The sequence below is a fragment of the Kogia breviceps genome, chromosome 19 (assembly GCF_026419965.1).
Source record: "Kogia breviceps isolate mKogBre1 chromosome 19, mKogBre1 haplotype 1, whole genome shotgun sequence".
NCBI classification, from domain to species: Eukaryota; Metazoa; Chordata; class Mammalia; order Artiodactyla; family Physeteridae; genus Kogia; species Kogia breviceps.
The window spans coordinates 48,666,677-48,685,853 of record NC_081328.1 but is presented as its reverse complement, the minus strand read 5'-3'; the positions used below and the strand labels follow the sequence as shown (position 1 = coordinate 48,685,853).

At 52.8% G+C, this 19,177-nt stretch overlaps 1 protein-coding gene across 2 annotated transcripts in view; it reads right to left on the bottom strand.

The window, feature by feature from the left end:
• Positions 1-244: 244 nt before the first annotated feature.
• USP36 (ubiquitin specific peptidase 36) overlaps positions 245-19,177 on the bottom strand; it is a 35,247-nt gene continuing 16,314 nt past the window's right edge. For both annotated transcript variants that reach the window (XM_059048492.2, XM_067020620.1), the window contains exons 7-21: positions 18,871-18,938; positions 18,337-18,407; positions 17,413-17,495; positions 16,126-16,237; positions 14,000-14,140; positions 13,309-13,409; positions 12,203-12,341; positions 9,390-10,055; positions 8,659-8,789; positions 6,499-7,083; positions 5,895-6,088; positions 4,022-4,123; positions 3,193-3,308; positions 2,675-2,826; positions 245-2,439 (exon numbers count right to left, since the gene is read on the bottom strand). In XM_059048492.2, coding sequence (XP_058904475.1) covers positions 2,695-2,826; positions 3,193-3,308; positions 4,022-4,123; positions 5,895-6,088; positions 6,499-7,083; positions 8,659-8,789; positions 9,390-10,055; positions 12,203-12,341; positions 13,309-13,409; positions 14,000-14,140; positions 16,126-16,237; positions 17,413-17,495; positions 18,337-18,407; positions 18,871-18,938 — 2,641 coding nt within the window. In that variant the 3' untranslated portion in view covers positions 245-2,439; positions 2,675-2,694. The remainder of the gene's footprint in view (positions 2,440-2,674; positions 2,827-3,192; positions 3,309-4,021; positions 4,124-5,894; positions 6,089-6,498; positions 7,084-8,658; positions 8,790-9,389; positions 10,056-12,202; positions 12,342-13,308; positions 13,410-13,999; positions 14,141-16,125; positions 16,238-17,412; positions 17,496-18,336; positions 18,408-18,870; positions 18,939-19,177) is intronic.

The following is a 19,177-nucleotide window of genomic DNA, read 5'->3' as shown; positions in this document are numbered from 1 at the left end:
AAATTCAAATAAATGTTATGTATTAAGACATTCAAATAAACCTCTTTATTCCCCCTTTATTCTTAACGAAGACCTGTTCTAAGCTTTGCTGCACAGACTGCTAAAGGCACCTGACTCCCATTCACGGACAGGTGACCAAAAAGTGCCTGAGGCCAACCTCACATGTAAACTGGGACAGCAGACTGGGGTCGGGGTGAACCTTTTAAAAGTCAAAGGGAAAAAAAACCAAAGACACAGGCAGGACTCACAAAAACTCATTGTTTTATTGCACCGAGATCTTGACAACATTTGGGGCCCCTGAGCCCCTGGACCGGAGGTGCAGGTCACGTGCCGTGGGCTCGAGGCGCACACGGGGCCGAGGTGTGAGCAGGGCCCCAGCCAAGGGTCAGGGAGTGAGAGGACCCAGGACCACTGGGAGGGGTGACACCCCCAAACACGAAGTTAAATTAGACCCATGTTCTAAATCAACAAAGTCTAAGACCGCCACTATAGAAGCTTTAGTTCTTTATACACATACACTTAGATCTGGACTCGTTTTCTGGGCCTATCCTTTCCCTCCCAGTTTGGCCGATGATTCTCCATGGGATGGGAGGACTTGTCTACGTAACAGTGACACTTAAATGCTGCAGGGTCAGGCCAGCGCTCATCCCTGCCCAGGAGAAAACGGGTACGTTTTCCTCAGGAAAAGGCTTTATAATTATACAGTGGAGAAAGGAAGAGACTTGTTTGGAGAAGCGGGAGAGAGAGAAAGGAGATCAATTCTGTGCTAGCAAACAACTGAATTTTTCTCTTTTCAGCTACAGAACATGATAAAAATATGGTCGGGGAAATAGTTCACGCAGAAATGGATGTCAACATCTCAAGAGAGAAAAAAACCCTGCCCACGGAGGCACCTGCCTTCCCTCCTGAGATGACAAATGACAGAGCCACAGGGCACTGGGGTGGGCCCCTCAGCTTTGAGCAAGGTGTGGCTGGCATGCAGGAATCAGTCCTCTGAGAAAGACAAAAAGGCTCCCGGGCCAATCCAGGCAGAGCCCGGTTCCCATCTGCTGGGACCACAGCAGCCCCAGCGCAGGCCACTGGTATTATTCTCCCCAACTTTTTAAAGAGAAATACAAAGACAGGAAGAAAAAAAACAGAAAAGAACAACCCACATGAAAAAATTAACATAGCTCCCCGTATAAAAAATGTTACCGCTTTTTCGCTACCACCAGGATCCCCCAGGCCCCAGAACAAGCAGCAGAGCAAAGGGCAAGGCTCCGTGAGGAAGAAAGTGGGGGCCAGACAAGTGCATCGGGCCTCAGGCCGAGGAGACCACTGGAAGGACAGGACCAGGCGTTGGTCCACTCCCACATGAAGTGGTACCAAGAGGAGAGGAAGCGTGGACATGCGCTGAGGGATAATCTTCAGATTTACTTCCATACCTTCTGCCACTGGGACGTGCGTCCTTTTTCTGGACAGTATCACCTCACTGAGGATTTCCCATATTTATTAAATTATAAGTTCGCAGGCACAGCTTGAACAAGATAAAAAAGTGATCATGATCTTCGAGTAATACAATCATCTAAATTCAAAAAGCACTCACAAAATTGAGCAAACGAAGCCAGTATTTGCATATTAGGGAGAGGGAACATATTGCTGATGGAAGCCACAGGCCTGGTCAAAAATAAATGTCTTATATCAAGTAGTAAAATAAATGGAGAATCTACCCCAAGACCACCACCTCGGTAAGGACCCCCGGGTTACTGCAGCTGCAAGGGAGGGTCCAGCAAAGCCACCTCAGAACAAGTAGCAGCTGGAGAAACAGATGTGTCGGCACATCTTTTCAGCCCCCAACCTGCCCCAGTACAGCCACCTGCTCTCCAGAGAGGGTCTAGAGTTTCTTGCAAGAGAGGTGCACGGGCAAGGCTGCCCGCCCCGCAATTCCACAAAAGAGAGAGGCAGCGGCATGGGGCCAGCCCGGGGCGCCGCCGACGCTCTGAGGCTGGACAGGTAAGGCATACAGAGCTCCCACCTGAGGAAGCGGGAGGCACAGGATGAGCTGGCAGTGCCAGCCGCCAGGAGTAGGGGACGGAGGGCCCGTCGAGAAGAGCAACTGGCTGCACGCCGTCGTCTCTGGAGCTCGAGGTCACACCGGGAAGGCGCAGCCACCGTCCTCCCCGCTGTCCCCCGCAGCTCCAGGCCAGACGCCGCTGGCCAGCATCACAGGGCGCTCAGCCCCATCCCGGGCCCCAGCTGCTGTGCTGCCCCCTGCTCTGAGAGTCCCCGTGTCTGTCACAGTGCGTGTTGTGTCACCAGAGGTCCTGATCCACAGAAGCCCGGGGCCTCTGCGGGCCGTCCCCCATGGCAGGCCTGGAGCCGACAGAGCCAGCAAGTCCTCGGCAAGTGGCTCTTCAGTCCAGATAGACGGTCCCCAGGAAGGGACCGCGTCTCTGGAGGCTGTGAGGCAAAGAACATCATTCTTGAGGGAGAGAAACTAGACCCTAGGAGGCCCCCCCCCCCCCCCCCCCCGGAGAGCGCGTCCAACACAGGCAACACGACTGACACGAGAGGGAGCCTGGAAACAGCCTGCTCCTCAGTCTGCAAGGGACCAGTGTGTGCACGCCACACTCCACACCGTACACACCACAGCCCATGCACGAGTGCACACACACACACACACGCACAAACTGACCCATCCTGACAGCTGCAAGTTCAGCGGCGATAGCTGAGACTGGAAGCCTTCGCTGGATGAGTCACAGACCAAAAGTTCCGTCTACTCTGAAGTTTCTGGAAGGCGTTGAAGTTTCTTTTCTTCTCTCTCTTGAATTTTTTCAATTTCTTTTCCTATGTCAAGAATCACAGTGTCACAATTCCCAAAAAGGGCTCCCCTGGGTCCTGGTGGCTCCTTTCCAAGTGCTTACTACATGCCAGCACGAGTCTCAACGTGTGACCTAAACTAACAGATTTACTCTCCACGTGACCCACGGAAGGTGTCCCCATATCCCCCACTTCACTGACGGAGGGGCAGGAGCAACTGGAGGACAGAGGCTTCCTGAACCCGGGCAGCGTGGCTCCAGCCTTGCCCTCGCCCACTCTGCAATGCTGCTGCCGCTTCAAACAGCCCTGAAAATCCAAGTCCTCCCCAGCGCCCCCCAAGCTGCGCTACTCCGTGGCGCTCCGCCCCCCGCCAGGTGCCACCACGCATCATACCTTCCCTCGGTCGAACTCTTCGTCCCAGTCATCAATGACTGTGGCCATGCGGGCCAGCCTGCTCTCCTGAATGGCGTCCTGACTGACAGCTGACACCTCGCCGTCCCACGTCAAAACTGCAAGACAGAGACTGGCATTGCAAGCTGCGTGGGTCCCCGGCTGCCCTGTGGATTTACTTCACGGGTGAAGTTTACAAACTAGGCTGGTCCACTCCTAGTTATTCAAAAAGTTTTGAGTGCCACCTTTTGGTGAAAATGGATACACAGAGAAGGAAAAGGGGAGGAAGAGAGTGGTCTCGGGTGTGTAGGCCAGTCACTGATCCCGTCCCTTAAAAGCAAACACCGTTAACCCCGAATATTTAGTTCTTTTTAAGCCCATGCCCTCATTTGAGAAACAAAGATCTTGCGTTCTTTCTCCAAGTCCGAATTAGAAAAATAACGTTCTAAATAAAAACTTACAGCATGAGTGTTGGATGAGTGTTTCGGTCTGTTGCCTTCCCCGACTCTGGGATTCTGACGGTCTCCCTGGCTGCCCTGCCCTGCCCTGCCCTGCCCAGACGCGCACACTCTGCCCTCTCCCCGGCTCCCAGAGCCCAGGGGGAAGCTGCTCTGGATCTCCAGCACAGACGAAACCCGCCTACAGGATTCTTGATCTGCATGCAATGGCAGTGGGGTCAGAGAGGGTACAACAGACATGTACACTCCCCTTCCCGTCTTCAGAGCCAAGCAATTCTTATGCACAAGGCTCAACACAGGAGGTCTTTTTCAGGCCTCTCTACCTCCTCATAAGCCAACTGCAGAAGACAGAAGTCAAGTCTCAAAACCAGTACCTCTTCTCCCATAAGCTTTATCAGATGAATATTTGAGCAATTCCTGGACCACATCAGATTCTCTCTCTCTGTCCCAGGATACAAGAGGAGCCTGTCCCAGCCCTGCAATCAGAATAACATTTACATACATTAAAAATAAACCACTGAGGAAACGCTCGTACACCTTTTATTTACAACAGAATTGTAGAACTTATTAATGACAAATTATTTAAAGAATGTATAAAAGCAAGCTCTTCCTGCCTTCCTGCCTGCCTGTGACAAGTAAGTTAACGATTATTCTTTCTCAAGAGAAGAGGTTATTGGTCCAAATCAACTCTGCAAAAGATGAAAACCTGAACACCAAAAACAAAACAAAAAACCTACAGGCAGCAGTGAGCCCTCAGTCTGACGGAGGAAGGGAGAGGAGCTCCAGACGGAGGCTCCTCGCCTGCAGGGAAGGGGCAGAAACCCGGAGCAGCGTGAACTGGAGGAACAAGGTGGTGCCGCAGCCGCCGCCACCACCATCACCACCACCACCGCAGCTTCGCAGGGCAGCTCCCACCTCCCTGCCCCCAGAGAGTCTGGCCAGCAAGGACATCTGCACAGACAGCACTGACCGCCCCTCATCAGGGCTCTAGAAACGACATCTGAGCTGCTCCTGGCCTCTGCCCAGTCCCCCTAACCACCCACAACTGTCAGAATAGACTCACCTCCCTGAACACAAGCCTGACCTCATCTCTCTGGTCTGCCAATTTGGCAATGACCTGGTGCCCTTCAGGCTCAGTGCTCTGAGCAGGACAGCGTCCAGTGTCTGCCCCCAGCCTGTTCCCCCGCCACACACACAGCTGCTCCTCAGCACAGCTCGGGCCCGGTGGTCATGCAGAGCCACCCGCAACCTGGGCTCTGGCCTCTTTAGGGTCACAAATGCCTGCCACGATTTTGGGATCGTGAGCAAACACACAGCGCGCTGGGCATCCCTGCAGCCCCAGCACCTGCCCGCCGCGCACTTCCTGCTCTGCACTGGGGGAGAGCCCTGGGGCCCGGCAGCACCTCCTGCTCAGCTGACGTGCTCACAAAGTGACTCCGTCTGACGACAGCCAGTCTCTGCAGCCTTTTCTCCAATGACACACGGGCTGCCTGAAGTGGCCATGCCTCACTGCCTAGCGGTTAGTGCTTTTGCCATGTAATTAATGGAATTCTGTGTTTATTCATGAATTCGTTTCTCCGGAGTTTGATAAACTACAAACCCATCCCCGGGAACCAGTGTGCCCCCAAAGCACAAACCGCAGACCCCAGACAATCTGCCACCTGGGGGCCCCTTCCTGAGGCACTGAGGACCTTCTCTCCCCGCATCTAACAGACACCTTCCACCAGGAGAGCCTGGTGAAACGAGCTGGCCCACTAAGGAAAAAGAAAACGAAACATGAACGAGGGGCTTGGTGGAGGCCTCAGCCCGGGCACGGCCACAGCACACAGAACCCAACAGCAAAAGGCCACACAGCCCTCAGGAAGGCCGGCTACAAAGACAGGCACAGGGAGGTGAGCTTCCGAACCCAACGCTGCGAGTTCAAGTGGCAAAGAAAATGCCAGGCTGTGCGCCCCAGTAGTAATTCCCGCGGGAAGGTTTAGATAGGAACAGCCCTGAACCGGAAGAAACACTGCGCGCACAGAACGTGTAAAGTTTACATGTAGCCCATCTTTTCCTATGGGGTAGTTCGGGCTGAACGGTCTGCCAGGTGAGGAGGCCCAAGTGGGCAGACAGCTGGCACGAGGGCAGAGGTAAGAGGTCTTCTAGCGGGCCCCTCCCAATGTACCATACCTGCCTCTAGATGCACAGGGCAGGCTGGCTCCCATCCCCTGCTCCCCTGGCGTCCCCTCCCGGCCCAGTGCACACCTGTGGGGCCTCCGGGAGCCTGGCCATTCACAGCTGTCCCTGGCCTGCTCCCAGGGACTACAGAGCCCCTCTGGCACTCAGGCTCATTCTCTTCTACTTCCTGCTGTGACTCCTGCTTCCTTTTTTTCTTTTTCTTTTTCCTTGGTGATGCTGCAATGGTCTCTGGCTGGACGACATCTGAGGAAGAGCAGCTCCTAGGAAGTCAGAGTTGACAGTCAGCTCCTAGCAAACTGAGGCCCAGATACCCCGTGAACTTTGGTGCGTGTGCCTCAGCACCCCCAGAAGAGCCCCGGGAGACTCCTCCCGAACCTGACCAGGACCTGCCCACAGCGACAGTCCAGAAAAGCACACAAGTGCGTTTTTAATCCGAGGCAAGTCCCACAAGGTGGACAACAGGACCCCAGTGCAGCCCGGCCCGGGTCACGTGACCTCCCAGCACCTATGGGGCTGGCCAGGTCCAGAACGCTGTTTCCACTCGCCACCTGCCTGGGACACCTGACCATACAGTCACGTCCCAGAGGGCCGGGCAGCGCCTATATTTCCAGACAGCACCCACTGGGAGTGGACTGTGTGTGAGCGGAGGTGCAGGGCTCCTTGCTCTCACCCATGCCGAGGCGGGTGGTCCCGGCGGAGGCAGTCTTCACCAAGGCCTTCAGCTCCCTTCCTCCTCCTCTTCCTGCGGCTCACGTGGTGGCCGTCACTCACACATCCCACGGGCCAGCCATTCCCTGGCTGCTGTCCGCCCTCTTCCTCCAGTCTGCCCGCCGGTGGCTCTGCCTGACCCTCCTTGCTGTGCACGGGGCTCCAGGGCGGCCCCGGCGTGCGCCCCGCCTGCAGAGGGGAGGCGTCCGTGTCCCCCGTGTGCCTCCTCTTCCTCCTCCTCCTCTTTCTGGGAGGCCCGGGAGGGGCCGCCACAGCCGTGCAGGTCTCTGAGCCCTGGCCCTGGGTCTCTCCTACGCGGGTCTTCTTCCTCTTCTTACAGAGACCCTGGGGGGGCTCGCTGGCCTCCGGCAGCTGGTGTGAGGGGGCCCGGAAGCCCCCGTTGACCTGAGGCAGGGGTGCAGAGGCGGGCAAGTGGCTCTGTGGGTCCGATGTCCCAAGAGGCGGGGGGCTGCTGGACAGTGACGGGGAGCGGGGGCCAAGGGGGGGCTTCAGATGGCTGGATGGTCTCGGAGCAGGTGACACAGCCCTGTAGGGACAGTCAGGTAGCGAGGACAGGCTGAGCTCTCCCTGCCTGCCCTCCCTCAGCCCCTTCCCTCTCAGGTCAGGATTTTTAAAGACTTTTGCCCGTAAACCTCAGATATATGTACATTTCAACGAAAGTTACAAAATACATGCTCACAAATCCAAATCTTAAGATCAAAGTTAATAAAAATTGTTACATATCTCTTAGTTTCTTGTCACCGGGCAGTTCAAAGTACTTTTGCAAACCCCAATGTTTCAGATTCTCAATACAAATGCGTTGGGAGGAAACCTCCACTAAGCAATACATGTCCAGCCTCCGCAAGTTACCAGGTGTCTGAGCACAGGCGGTTGAGTCTTATAAGAAAGGCGGTTATGAGCCTACACATCTTCCACTATTACCCTTCGAGGATTTTCCTCTGAAACTTGGGGTTCAGCAAAATCAGGGAAACAGATTTTCCAGTCAGATTATACACCAAGACAAGTAAAGGGCAGGATCTAGAGCAAATCAAGTGAGACTCTTGGATCTCCTCCTGCCAGCTACGCGACCTTGGAAAAGTCAACTTTCTACTCTGGGCCACAATTTTCTCATCTGTGAATGAGTGACAATAATGCCCATCTCCAAGGGTTGTTAATTAAACATGACTGTCTCAACATCATCTAAACTAGACAACAAACTCTGATGGCAATATACAAACTGCACTACTACATCACGCTACTCTGCATTTTCTGGAATTAAAAATTTAAAAAGTTATATGTCAAAGAAACAAAGAAAAAATACCCAATAAACGTCTTGGACGTTTAAGGACCTAGCATGTGCAAAACCCCCGTGCCAGGACTGACAGTGGGAGGGGGGCTGGACAAAGGGAACAGCAGGGCCCCTAACGAGGAGGGCAGGGAGGGCACGTTGGCACCGCGGCAATGCCAAGCCCGCCCAAACCAACCCATGGCCTCGCCCCATCTTCCTGCCCTCCTTCCTCCCTCCCCAGCTGCCAAAGGCCTTGATAGCCCCTCAGCCCTCCAACAAGCCATTTATTGGTAGTTCTGGACCTTTGGCCCTGGACTCACAACGGAACACGAGCACCCTGTACGGAGCGGGCCAGGAGGCGACAGCCCAAACCTCCAGAGGGGTATCTCTGCAGGAGCCTGAAAAGCTCCCAAAGAACCTCGCCTCCTGCAGCAGCCTCCGCAGCGCACGGGGGGCACCTGAGCCCACTCAGGAGGCCCTAAGGGCCAGGGTGACAGACCCCACCCCACCCGAGATAAGCCAGGGAGCACGGCTGGGAGACACAAGCAGCGCCCAGGACCCTGAGCTCACGCAGGGTCTGTTCAAACGCCCCCCACCCTCCACTTCAGGGTCCTATCACGGGGCTGGGGACGGTCATAGGCAGATCGGCTCACAGCACACGCATCACCACGGGCACGTGGCAGACGACAGAAGATGAAGACAGAGTAAAAAAGCCAGGGCCTGAGAGACCAAGCCGCCTCTGCCCCGCCGAAGCCCCTTTGGCAGGAGGACAGAGAAGACACCGGGCAGACCTGTGTGCTGTCCCCACGGGGGAGGAGCGGCCGCCCCACTTACCGGATTGTACTGACAGGCCAGGTGGAGGCGACGACGGGGTGAGTGGGTTTCCGGGGGAAGGTGAGGTCGGAGGATGGAGAGAGGGGAGGTGGACGGAGGTCATTGCCGGTTGCCCTCCGCAGGGTGCTGGCCTGCAGTTATTGACATAAATAAAAACTTGGTGCTCTAAAAAATGTTGCCGTGAGTGAAGAGAAAAAGTAAAAATAAAATAAAAATAACATAAAAAATAAAAGAGCCCAGAAAGAAGGATGAGAGGACAGAAGAACAAAAAAGGGGGCGTGAGGGGTGGGAGAATGGTAGAAGAAGAATCAGAAGTGTTTTTGGTTAGAAACAAAAAGGAAAAAACGAAGGAAGTTTAAACAAAAACCTCAGTACGACAATCACATCACGGAGCTTCGAGGTGCACACAGAGGTGCCAGCCAGCCCGTGTCCCGTGCGTCCCCGCGCTCAGAGCTCCCTGCCGGGGCCCGTGCCCCGGGGCTCCCTTAGGGCGTCTGCCCACAGATGGAGACAGAGGACGGCTGTGTGGCCCTGACCCTCTATTGGCCACTGGCCTCGTCCAATGACAGAGATGCCACCACCTGCCCGCACCTGGACAGCCCTCCACCACCTAGGGACGCCCAATGCCTCAGCTCCTCGGGAGGCCAGATGCCCCCGTGCTGCTGCCCCACCCCCCAAACTAAAACCGAACCCGCTCCTCAACCCCGACCCACACCCTCCCACACACCCACCTTCCTGGCAGAAAGGGCCAGCTTTTTGGCCGGTGGAGGAGACATAGTGTTGGCGGGCTCGGGGGAGGCGCTGCTCAGGTCAGGGCACTTGGCCTTCACCAGCTCCGCGTCCTCTCGGGCCGGCAGCACCTTGGTGGGGCCAGCAGGGTGGGTTCCCTGAGAATCGCCAAGAGGGGCGGCTCCACTCTGGGGGGCCGGGGGGGGCCTGGCGGGGCCACCGCCAGCAGGGCGCTCAGGGCTGGAGCCCCTCCTCTCGGCGGCGGGGCCCTCATCACCCACCTTGGGCCCGAGCCCGTTGGCGGTCCTGGCGGCCGGGGGCCGAGGTGAGGTAGAGAGGGTGGCCCTGCCGTCCCAGGAGCCGGGCCTGCGGCCCTCACACCTGCTGCCACCCAGTTCGCCAGCGCCAGGGGGCCCCGGGGAGGTTTTGAGCGGTGGGGAGAAGTGCTGCGGGGGGGCTGGTTTCTTGACTTTCTTTCCAGGCTCATCCAGAACGGTCGGCGCGTGGGTAGGCGTTTTGCAGAGTTTGGGGGAAGGGAACCCCAGGGGTGGCTTGGGAGGAGTGTATCCATTCTGAGACTTCAGGCCTGACACAGAGCCATTCCTGGCAACAGGCACCCCGAGCTCTTCAGGGGTCTGAGGCTTCTTCATTGTCACAGGGTCTGGTCTCTAAAGGGGAGCAAAGCAGAGGAGGCGGTCAAAGCTGGGGGAAGCATAGCCAGCTGGCCGGGCCCCCACAAGGAGGCAGCAGGCAGGGGCTCCGAGGAACAACTCTAGACAAATTATTTATATGGACACACGATACAGATACTGTTACTTCTTTTCAGCATCTTTTGAGTTGTGCACGTATGGGTGTGCCTTTTTATAATTATCTTTACTATGAAAGCAGTACATTTTCATCAAGATTTGAGAAATACAAAAAAATATAAAGGGAAAAAATTTACCAAGTTCCATCACCTAAACATAACCCTCCATTAACAGGCTGGTGTCTTCTCCCTTTGGTCTTCTTTTCTTCTGACACAGGTGCACAGGAGCATCTCAGTTTCACCATATGTCATTATCACCTTCATACTCTGGCCCATCAATAAAGTTTAATGTTTGAGTAGTGACCATCTCATTGCATGAAGAGTTTATAAACTAGACTGGCTCCAGGTCTCCTTGACATGACCACTACGGTGCTAAGTGCCCCATCCTTCTCCACAGCGCCATTACAACTGGGTCTATGCCACTCACTCACCGAAATGCTCCCCGAGGCCTCTGTCGGTGCTGTTTACCATGACAGGTCACCTCCACCCCCAACCAGGTCAGGGTCTTCAAGACTAGGTGCTGAAGGAATGGTCAGAAGACTGAATCTTCCTCTGTACTTAGTACTCCACGCTAATTTTTTAGAAATGGAATTACTAGGCTCTTAATATTTTCAAAAATTAGGATGCATACTGCCACACTGCATTTACTGTACTCTTGCCGGCAACAATTTTTTCCCAAAATACTTGCTAATTTGATACTGTTTTGAATCACTTAAACATCCATATCCTCTGCACAGGCAACAGAGTGATTTTAAGTCACTTAGGTCATTATCTCTTTACTAGCATTCTTCCTAAAAGGAATACATCTTCCCACTGCCCTGCAAAACCTGTTCACTTGTTGAGCATTTATGTACATGGAAGTTATACAATGTTACTTAGAGTAAGATAACTTTTGTGCAACTGCAGAGTATTTGGCAAGTTATTTTCATGATGAAAACACGCAGGGTCAGTGAAGAGGCCTTGCAGGTGGCCTGACGGGGGGGGGGCGGTGCTTGCCCTCAGGCACCCCCATGCCCGTCGCTATTCCTCTGAGCAGCACCCAAGGCTTCCGGCTTTCCTGCTCTGGCCACAGTGACCACCACCTTTGCAACCAGGTCATGGCATGTCATTGCTACGTCAACTCCAATGCTTCTATTTCAGCTTCTATTTTCTTGAATGTTGGAAAGGAAACAGATTTGCGTAAATGACTAAAACCCTGTAGACATGTGAAGGCCCCGGCAGCCTGTGTTTGGATTTGATCTTCAGACTGAAGGGAAAGGATCACAGAAGTAGTCAACAGAGAGGGCCGTTCTATTTTTGAATTATGAATTACATTATAAGGAAACTGCTATTATCTTATTAATAAAACTGAGTTCTTAACTATTTTTAGTACAAAATTTCAAATACATACAAAAATAACTTCAAGGGTATTCCTTAATTGTTAACACTTTACCACATTAGCTTTCTTGCTCTCTCTCCTTCTGTATATATGTGTATACGTATGTACATATATATTTTCCTAACTATATGAGTTAAATTTTAGACACGATGTCCTTTTACCTCCATATACACCCACGAGTATTCCTAAAACCAAAGGACGTTCTCTTAGCATAACCACAGTATAATTATCAAAATCAGAAAATTAACACTGGTACAAACTACTCACATTTTTAGTATTAAAATGTGGGGATAAAGTATTTTTTTCCCAGATGCTTAAGGCCAGAGGTTTGCTCGGGGAACCTGTCACTGCACTTCTGCGTGGCAGCTGCTCTAAGGTGGGGACACACTGGGAGCTCTAAGTCTTGATTTGCTGAGTCAGGTTTCCTCATCACTGTCCCCTCTTCCTCCTCACCATTGTTGGCTCCGTGACCCACTTCAGTAAGAACGTGGAATATACAGCAGGACTGCTGTCTGCACTCTCCTTCCATCGGGCCAAGCTCCCCAGCAGGAAGAGGTCTGGGGGCTCCACGATCCCGAGAGGCGCAGGCACGAAGAACGGTAATGATTACATCGATCCTCTTAAACAAGTACCTTTCCAGTCACTGATGAGGATGTGGTCCCATTGCTGATATTCTTCCTGGCGTGGTCTGGAACCACCCTGGGGTGGCCGGGAAGCGAGGAGGCTGTCCTGCAGATGGAGCCCTCAGGACTCTTCTTAGAGCCTGGAATCCTGTCAAAGGAATAGAACAAAGTCAGGCAGTGTCTTACTAAAGCTGCAGAGGTGTTACTGAAACTCAGTGTGAGAAGGAATCAGAATACAGAAGTCAAGGTTACAATTCCACTCCAAAAAAAAAAGGGCAGGCAGGGAGTTTCCTGGTGGCCTAGTGGTTAGGATTCCAGGCTTTCACTGCAGTGGCCCAGGTTCAATCCCTGGTCTGGGGACTGAGATCCCACATGCCACACTGCACGGATAAATTTAAAAAGGCAGGCAAAGGCAGAAAAACAGCCAGAGGGAACCATGACTGTCCCAAAGTGCTTCTCTGAAGCTGACTTTGCCCTTAAACCATGAGAACTTACTACGCAGCCTTGGATTCTGCTCAATGTAAGCAGAGAGCAAATTACTCAGTTCCTCCGAGATTAGATTCTCAGTTTATCAGAAAGCCATCCTGGAGCAGCAGAACACCTCCCTTCTCCACATCCTCATCCTCCAGGTCGGTGACAATCAGTCCCCAAAAAAGGCGCCTTCCAAAGGCCTGCACCCTCTGACTACTTAGCCTCTACCCTCTGACAACCCGCCTCTCTGCCCACCGTGATCACTTTCCCCACAGAGGAAGGTCTGTACGCCAGCCGATAGCCAGATGGAACGCATCTAATTTGGGGCAATAATGTAATAGACAACCTTCCAATTTACATTCAAAGTCACCTCACTGTGGGGCAGATGGACTCCTGCTCTGACCTTCCCACAGGCTCTGGCTTTGACTCAACAGCCAAGTGGGCGTGATCTCAGTGTCCTTTCTAGTGGCCGCTCTCCACCACACCTGGCTGGCAGGAGGAGAGCTGCTCCAGGAGCTTCCCTCCTGCAGAATTCCAGTCACTTTCATGCAGAGAAAGGCCAGGGAGGCCAGTCGGGGCGAGAGCAGAGGGAAGGCGAGCGCTCTGCAGGGTGGGGGTGGGGGTGGGGGTGGGGAGCCGGTTACCGCAGGTAGAAGAGGACGTAGGCCTGCTGGTTCAGAACCACCTTGATGTTGCTGGAGTGGACAAAGGAGTCGTTCATCTGGTACCACTGTCCACTGCTTGCCTGAGCAGCACAGGGTGTGGACGAAACAAAACACAACGATCAACACTTCCGCGATCCTTACTTTTAACAAGGGAAGGAAAAAACCTTTTAGCTGCCACATGTATCCCAGCGCTGATGAACTACCTAGCAATGATTTCATAAAATGTCAAGTATCTAACTTTGAATGTGCCCCTGAGTGTGCTGGAGTCCCCCTTCCTTCCTGGCACCCCGAAAGATGTGAGCTTCCCTTGTGGAAGGCTATTCTGGCAGGTCTGCTCAGCACAGCCTCTCCCACCAATATCTGGCCTTCCGAGACATTTCTAGGGGTCTAAGGACAGGGCACTGGCAGCAGTCCCCCTCCAGTGTCTCATCGCAAGGCCAAGAGTGGGACATATCCTAGTGGGACAGGTTTAAAACACATCTTTGCACTCCACGAAGAAACAACAACAGGACCTGGACACAACCACAAAACACGGCCACTTTCCACAGAATAAACATTCTGCAGAGGTCACATCTGGACTTGTGCAAACAGGCACCGCAAACCTGTCCCCCAGAGGTAGCACGCGTACCACCACCTAAGACAGCCTGACACGAATGCAGGAGCCACTGACCTTCACGTAGCAGTAATAGTGCCCGGCATGGCAGCTATAGCCCGAGTGGACGAGGACAGCATACAGCCCGTACATGACAGGCTCACCATTACTCTGGGACATATACGGACGGATGTTCAGGAATTCCGGATATCCCACATCCTGTTTGAAAAGCCCAGGAAAAAGCAATTACAATTCATCACTGGGAGTAAGGGTCACCTTGCCCTCTCCATCAGCTGGTCTTCAACATTGTGTGGCAATGGGCACACCGCAAGGCTGAGGCGGGGGCCTCCCTTAGTCAGTGATTAAAAGAGAAGCAGAAAAGTGCAGTCTTTCTATGGGAGTTTCTACGAGAAACTCTTACTTTATTGTCCTGACAAGTGGTTTATGGTCTCCTGTCTCGGATGTGAATCCAAATTAGTTCTCTCACTACCTGGGTCCCACGTGTGAAAGGAGAAGAGTTGTTCATTCTCCTCCCTGCCACCATGCAGGAACACTGCAGGGGGAGTACAGGGGGACAGCGCTGGGAGTCAGGGCTTCAGGAAAACAGGTGCTGACTCCACACGGCCAATTGAAACAGCGGGTTAAAATTTTAACGGAATGGCTCAGGATGAAGGTCACGCCATAATTTATTTTAGAAATCAACAATTTTTCATTAAAAAAATATTATCAAACATGATCTTTGAATGATACAGATATAACATAATTGCATTTCTGCCTGTGCACATACACTTTTAAAAAAATGAAGTACAGTGACTTCCCTGGCAGTCCAGTGGATAACACTCCACACTTCCACTGCAGGGGGCATGGGTTCAATCCCTGGTCTGGGAACTAAGATCCCCCATGCAGCACAGTGTGGCCAAAAAAAAAAAAAAAAAAAAAAAAAATGCAGTACGGTTTACACAGAGTGAAAATATAGGAGTACAGTTCGGTGAGTTCTGACCAGTGTACACTGATGGTAACCTACACTCCATTCAAGACACAGACACGGACCCAGAAAACCCCCTTCTGTCCAGTAAGTGCCCCCATTTCAAGCACCCACTGTTCTGAATCCCACGGCCAGGGGTTACTTCTGCCTGTTCTTGGGCTTCATATAGTCGGTACCTGTTTGTCTGGATCGACAGAATGTCATGATATTCACCGACATATCTTTGCCTGTCTATTGACAATCTCAAAATCTCAAAAGACAACACACCCAATAGGCTCTGGAGCCCAGTCCAATCTTGCTTAGACATGGCGCCAAAATCAAACAGACCAATGTTTCTCAGACTGTATCCTAATGGGAAACTAGTTCCAGGAGATTTTATGGCGGAACGTGAGCTCCTCAGGGCAGGAGCAACACGACCTCATTCAGCACTGATTACCTCCCACTGATTTCCCAGTGCCTCGCGTGGCATGGTGCAATGTAAGCCCAAGTGTTAGAACGGTGGAATGAGTGACTCCCTCAGTAACTGAGTTTAGAAAATTCCTCATAGTAAATTCCCCTTGGAGATTCAAAATACGACACAGCTTAATAAAGGCTCTGAGAAGGTCTGCAATTAAAAAGAACTACTTTAACTTCGGCTCGGCCTTTTCCTAACTCGGCTGAACACGGAACACGAAACACTTTTTTTCAGGGTACCATACTACCGTTCTGCAGAACAGCAGTTTGGGAAATGCTGACCTAACCACTACCACTGCCAGCAAGGAGACTGAAAGCTCAGACAAGTGCCTTGCCCCAAATCACACAGCTAGGCTCTACCAACCGAGAACACATCTCCAGGCCCTTATGAGACAAGGCATCTTCTATTAAAGCACCACTGTGCAAACAAGTAAATTATTACACTCCACGAAAAGGCACAGCATGCAGCTGCACCTGCTTTAGAGACAAACAGGACACGGGAGATGAGAGCCACAGAGCAGTGTTCATCACACTGATTCTTGGGCCACCCAGACCTTCTATAGCAGGAACACCCCAAGCACAAGAAGATTCTAGGAAAAAAAAAAATGTTCTTGAACTTGACTGCATAATGATCATGTAGGGATTTTGCAAAAATGCGGACTCCTGGGCCCTGTCTTCCAGGGATTTGAATCCACTCAATCTGGAGGAGAGCCTGGAATCTTTCAAAAAGCGCTGACCAAGCAGCCTGCGCCCCGTGAGTGCTCACCTTGGTGATCTTCCCCCCACTGAAGTTGGCAAAGCGCTTGAGAGAGAGTGTCAGGACGTTGGACGTCCTGTGGATGGTGAACCGCTTGCTGGCCGGAACCTTCTTCTTGCATCTGCGAGGAAGGGGAGAGGAAGAGCTGTCGGCTCGTGCTCTGAGGACTGCTGTCCTCACACTAGGTTAGTATCAGAATATCAGGAACTGCACTTTAAATAAGGGGTCTTCTTAAAAGAGACTGTGCCCTCTGCACCCCTAAAAACCAATCAACACCACTTAAGGAAAGGAAAACTACGGCAGGGCAGCCAGGACTAGAGAAAAGGTGGAGATTCTAAAGCAAAAACGAAGTACTTTCCCAACGAGGAGGCTAAAGAAGATGCATGTAAAAGTAACTTTGGGCTAACACAGGAAAAGCAAATTTGAGCAGACGTGGCCAAGAGATAAACAGGCAGGCAGGAAATCACCGAAAGCAAAGCCAGAAGACAAGGAAATGAAGGGGGAGAAGACAGAGGCAAAAGTAAACAGCTTCTAGAGCTAAAGGAGGTGAACTGAGAGGGATACAAAGCGGGGTTTAGGCACAGAATCATCCACCTGAAAAGCATAGTGAGAAAAATGTCCATTAGTGATTATAGCTTTTAAATGACCTGGATATAAAGTAACACACCCACACACTGAGACTGCACAACCCTAAAGAGGACGAGGTCAGTCACAACTGCTGAAATGGAAAAATGCCGAGGACAACTCAAGTCAGAAACGAAGCCACAGAACACAGCTCTTCGAGGAGACAGGACAGCCTCCAGAGCAGACGGCCATGTCCAATCACTCCACTTCTGTGCCTCCATTTTCTCCTCCTGTGAAATGGGGGTAATAACAGTCCCTTCCTCACAAGTGAGTGCATGCGAGGCCCTCAGAACAGGGACCGGCACGGAGTAAGTGCCACATAATAAACAGCAGCTATGACAACCACGGCTATCCCTCCATCTGTGTTGTTTAAAGGTTTTCAGTTTTAAGACACATCTACGCCACTCAAGAATGCGGACAGTGATTGCGAGTTCCCTGGTGGTCCAGTGTTAGAACTCGGTGCTTTCAGTGCCGTGGCCTGGGTTCAATCCCTGGTCGAGTAACTAAGATCCCGCAAGCCGTGAGGCACAGCCAAAAAAAAAGAAATGTGGACAGTGGTCACCTCTGAGGGCAAGAGGGAGGGAGGGAGGGGACGGCAGCCGTGTCAGGTTAGGTGACATATTTTCTTTCTGGCTGGCTTGATCTTTTTGCCACGAGCAAAACGAAACTTACTTCGCACACATATAGGCGTTCTCTCCACTCAGGACATCTGGTTTCACAAAAAGTTCCAGGGCACGCACGATATTTGCAGCTTGCTGAGAAGGACAAAAACAGGGAAAAGAACAAAGAGCGGAAGAAAAAGGCTGACTCTCCAGAAATGCCAAATGTAAGGTCTTTTTCAGGCTGACGCAGCACATCACAACATTTCACTTGCATAAGAACTGGCCTGCTAGCTGCCACCTTCTGGGAGTCAGAACATGGCAAAGGAACAGGGAGCCAGGCTGTTACCCCTCCTCTGTTGACGAGGATCACAGCCCCAGGGGTTTATCAAGGCCTCAGAGTGTCCGGTCCAGACCTCAGGCTGAGGTGAGCTCACCTCCTGCAGAGTCAGAGCCGGGAGAAAGGAAGGCCGCTCCGAAATGCGCAGCCTCTGTGTGAAAGCTGCCCGCAGCACACCGGACCTCCCTGCTCAAGCCCTGCACTCAGTGTGGCCGCTATTCATGCCTCAGGGCACAAAACTGCATTATTTTCCCCCTTGTTTTTGAAAGAAATAGAACACACAGAGGGAAATAGCTAGGCTGAAATACACGAAAATGTAGGACTCCAAATATTTCTTTCCTGATCTACCTGGATCACATGGCCTCATAGTTTTTGTGTGTGTGTGGTTTTTTTTTTTTTTTTTTTTTGCAGTACGCGGGCCTCTCACTGTTGTGGCCTCTCCCGTTGCGGAGCACAGACTCCGGATGCGCAGGCTCAGTGGCCATGGCTCACGGGCCCCCCCAGACCGGGGCACGAACCTGTGTCCCCTGCATCAGCAGGCGACTCTCAACCACTGCACCACCAGGGAAGCCCCCTCATAGGTTTTTGTTCTTTGGGTTCTTTGCCCTCTGGCCTCCCTGTCCTAATGCAAATGAAACAGCATGACAGGGTCTATACCCGAATCTCCAGCGCCACATCCAAGTAGGGATCGTAGGTGTCTGAGACGCTCTTGCACACGGAGCACTTCACTGCGAGAGAACAAAGGGGGCAGTGGGGTGGGTGCAGGGCCTCCAGGGCACCACCCCCTTTCCAAGTCTGAGAACTGGAGGCAGACCACCAGCTCACCAGCCCCCTGAAATCTTGGAATGGGAAGTGCTCAGGAGGAGAGGAGGGCAAACCCCGAGGTGCCTTCCCAGCCTGGCCAGCTGCCCCAGGGGCGCTCACTCCCACCCCAAGGGCAGCGGCCACATCTGAGCAACTATGGAGCCTGAGGAAAAGGAACACCACCCGCATCCACAGGCTCCTGATGCTTTGCTCCAAACCCCCTCCCAGGAATGGCGCCCCCAGCAAAGCAGCAGGCGGGGCTGCGGTGCACAAACCAGGCTGTAGGCCTCCTGGGCCTGGCGGGTCAGCCTGGGTGCCAATGCCAAGCATTTCTGGTTAATACTCTAATCCCCAACAAGAAGGGGCAGAGAACGTTTCTCCACTTACCTCGCGATCGGAGATAGCCTCCAAAAATCTGATGGACCAAAGTTGTAGCCTGCGTCTGACGATCCAACCTGCAGAAAGGCCATGACCTTCAGGGGGAGGACAGGGGCCAAGAAGCAGGCCGGCAGCCCCGCCAGACCCTGTGCCGTTACCCGCTCAGTGCGAGGATGGGAAAGATCCACCTGGTCAGCGGCAGCTCCTCCTGGAGGCCTCTGCACGCGCTGACCTGCGTGGCCTGCTCCCCACAGCAGCCGCCTCAGCTGCCCTCTTAGCAGGCAGCCTCACCTCCCACGGCACAGGGAGCAAGAGG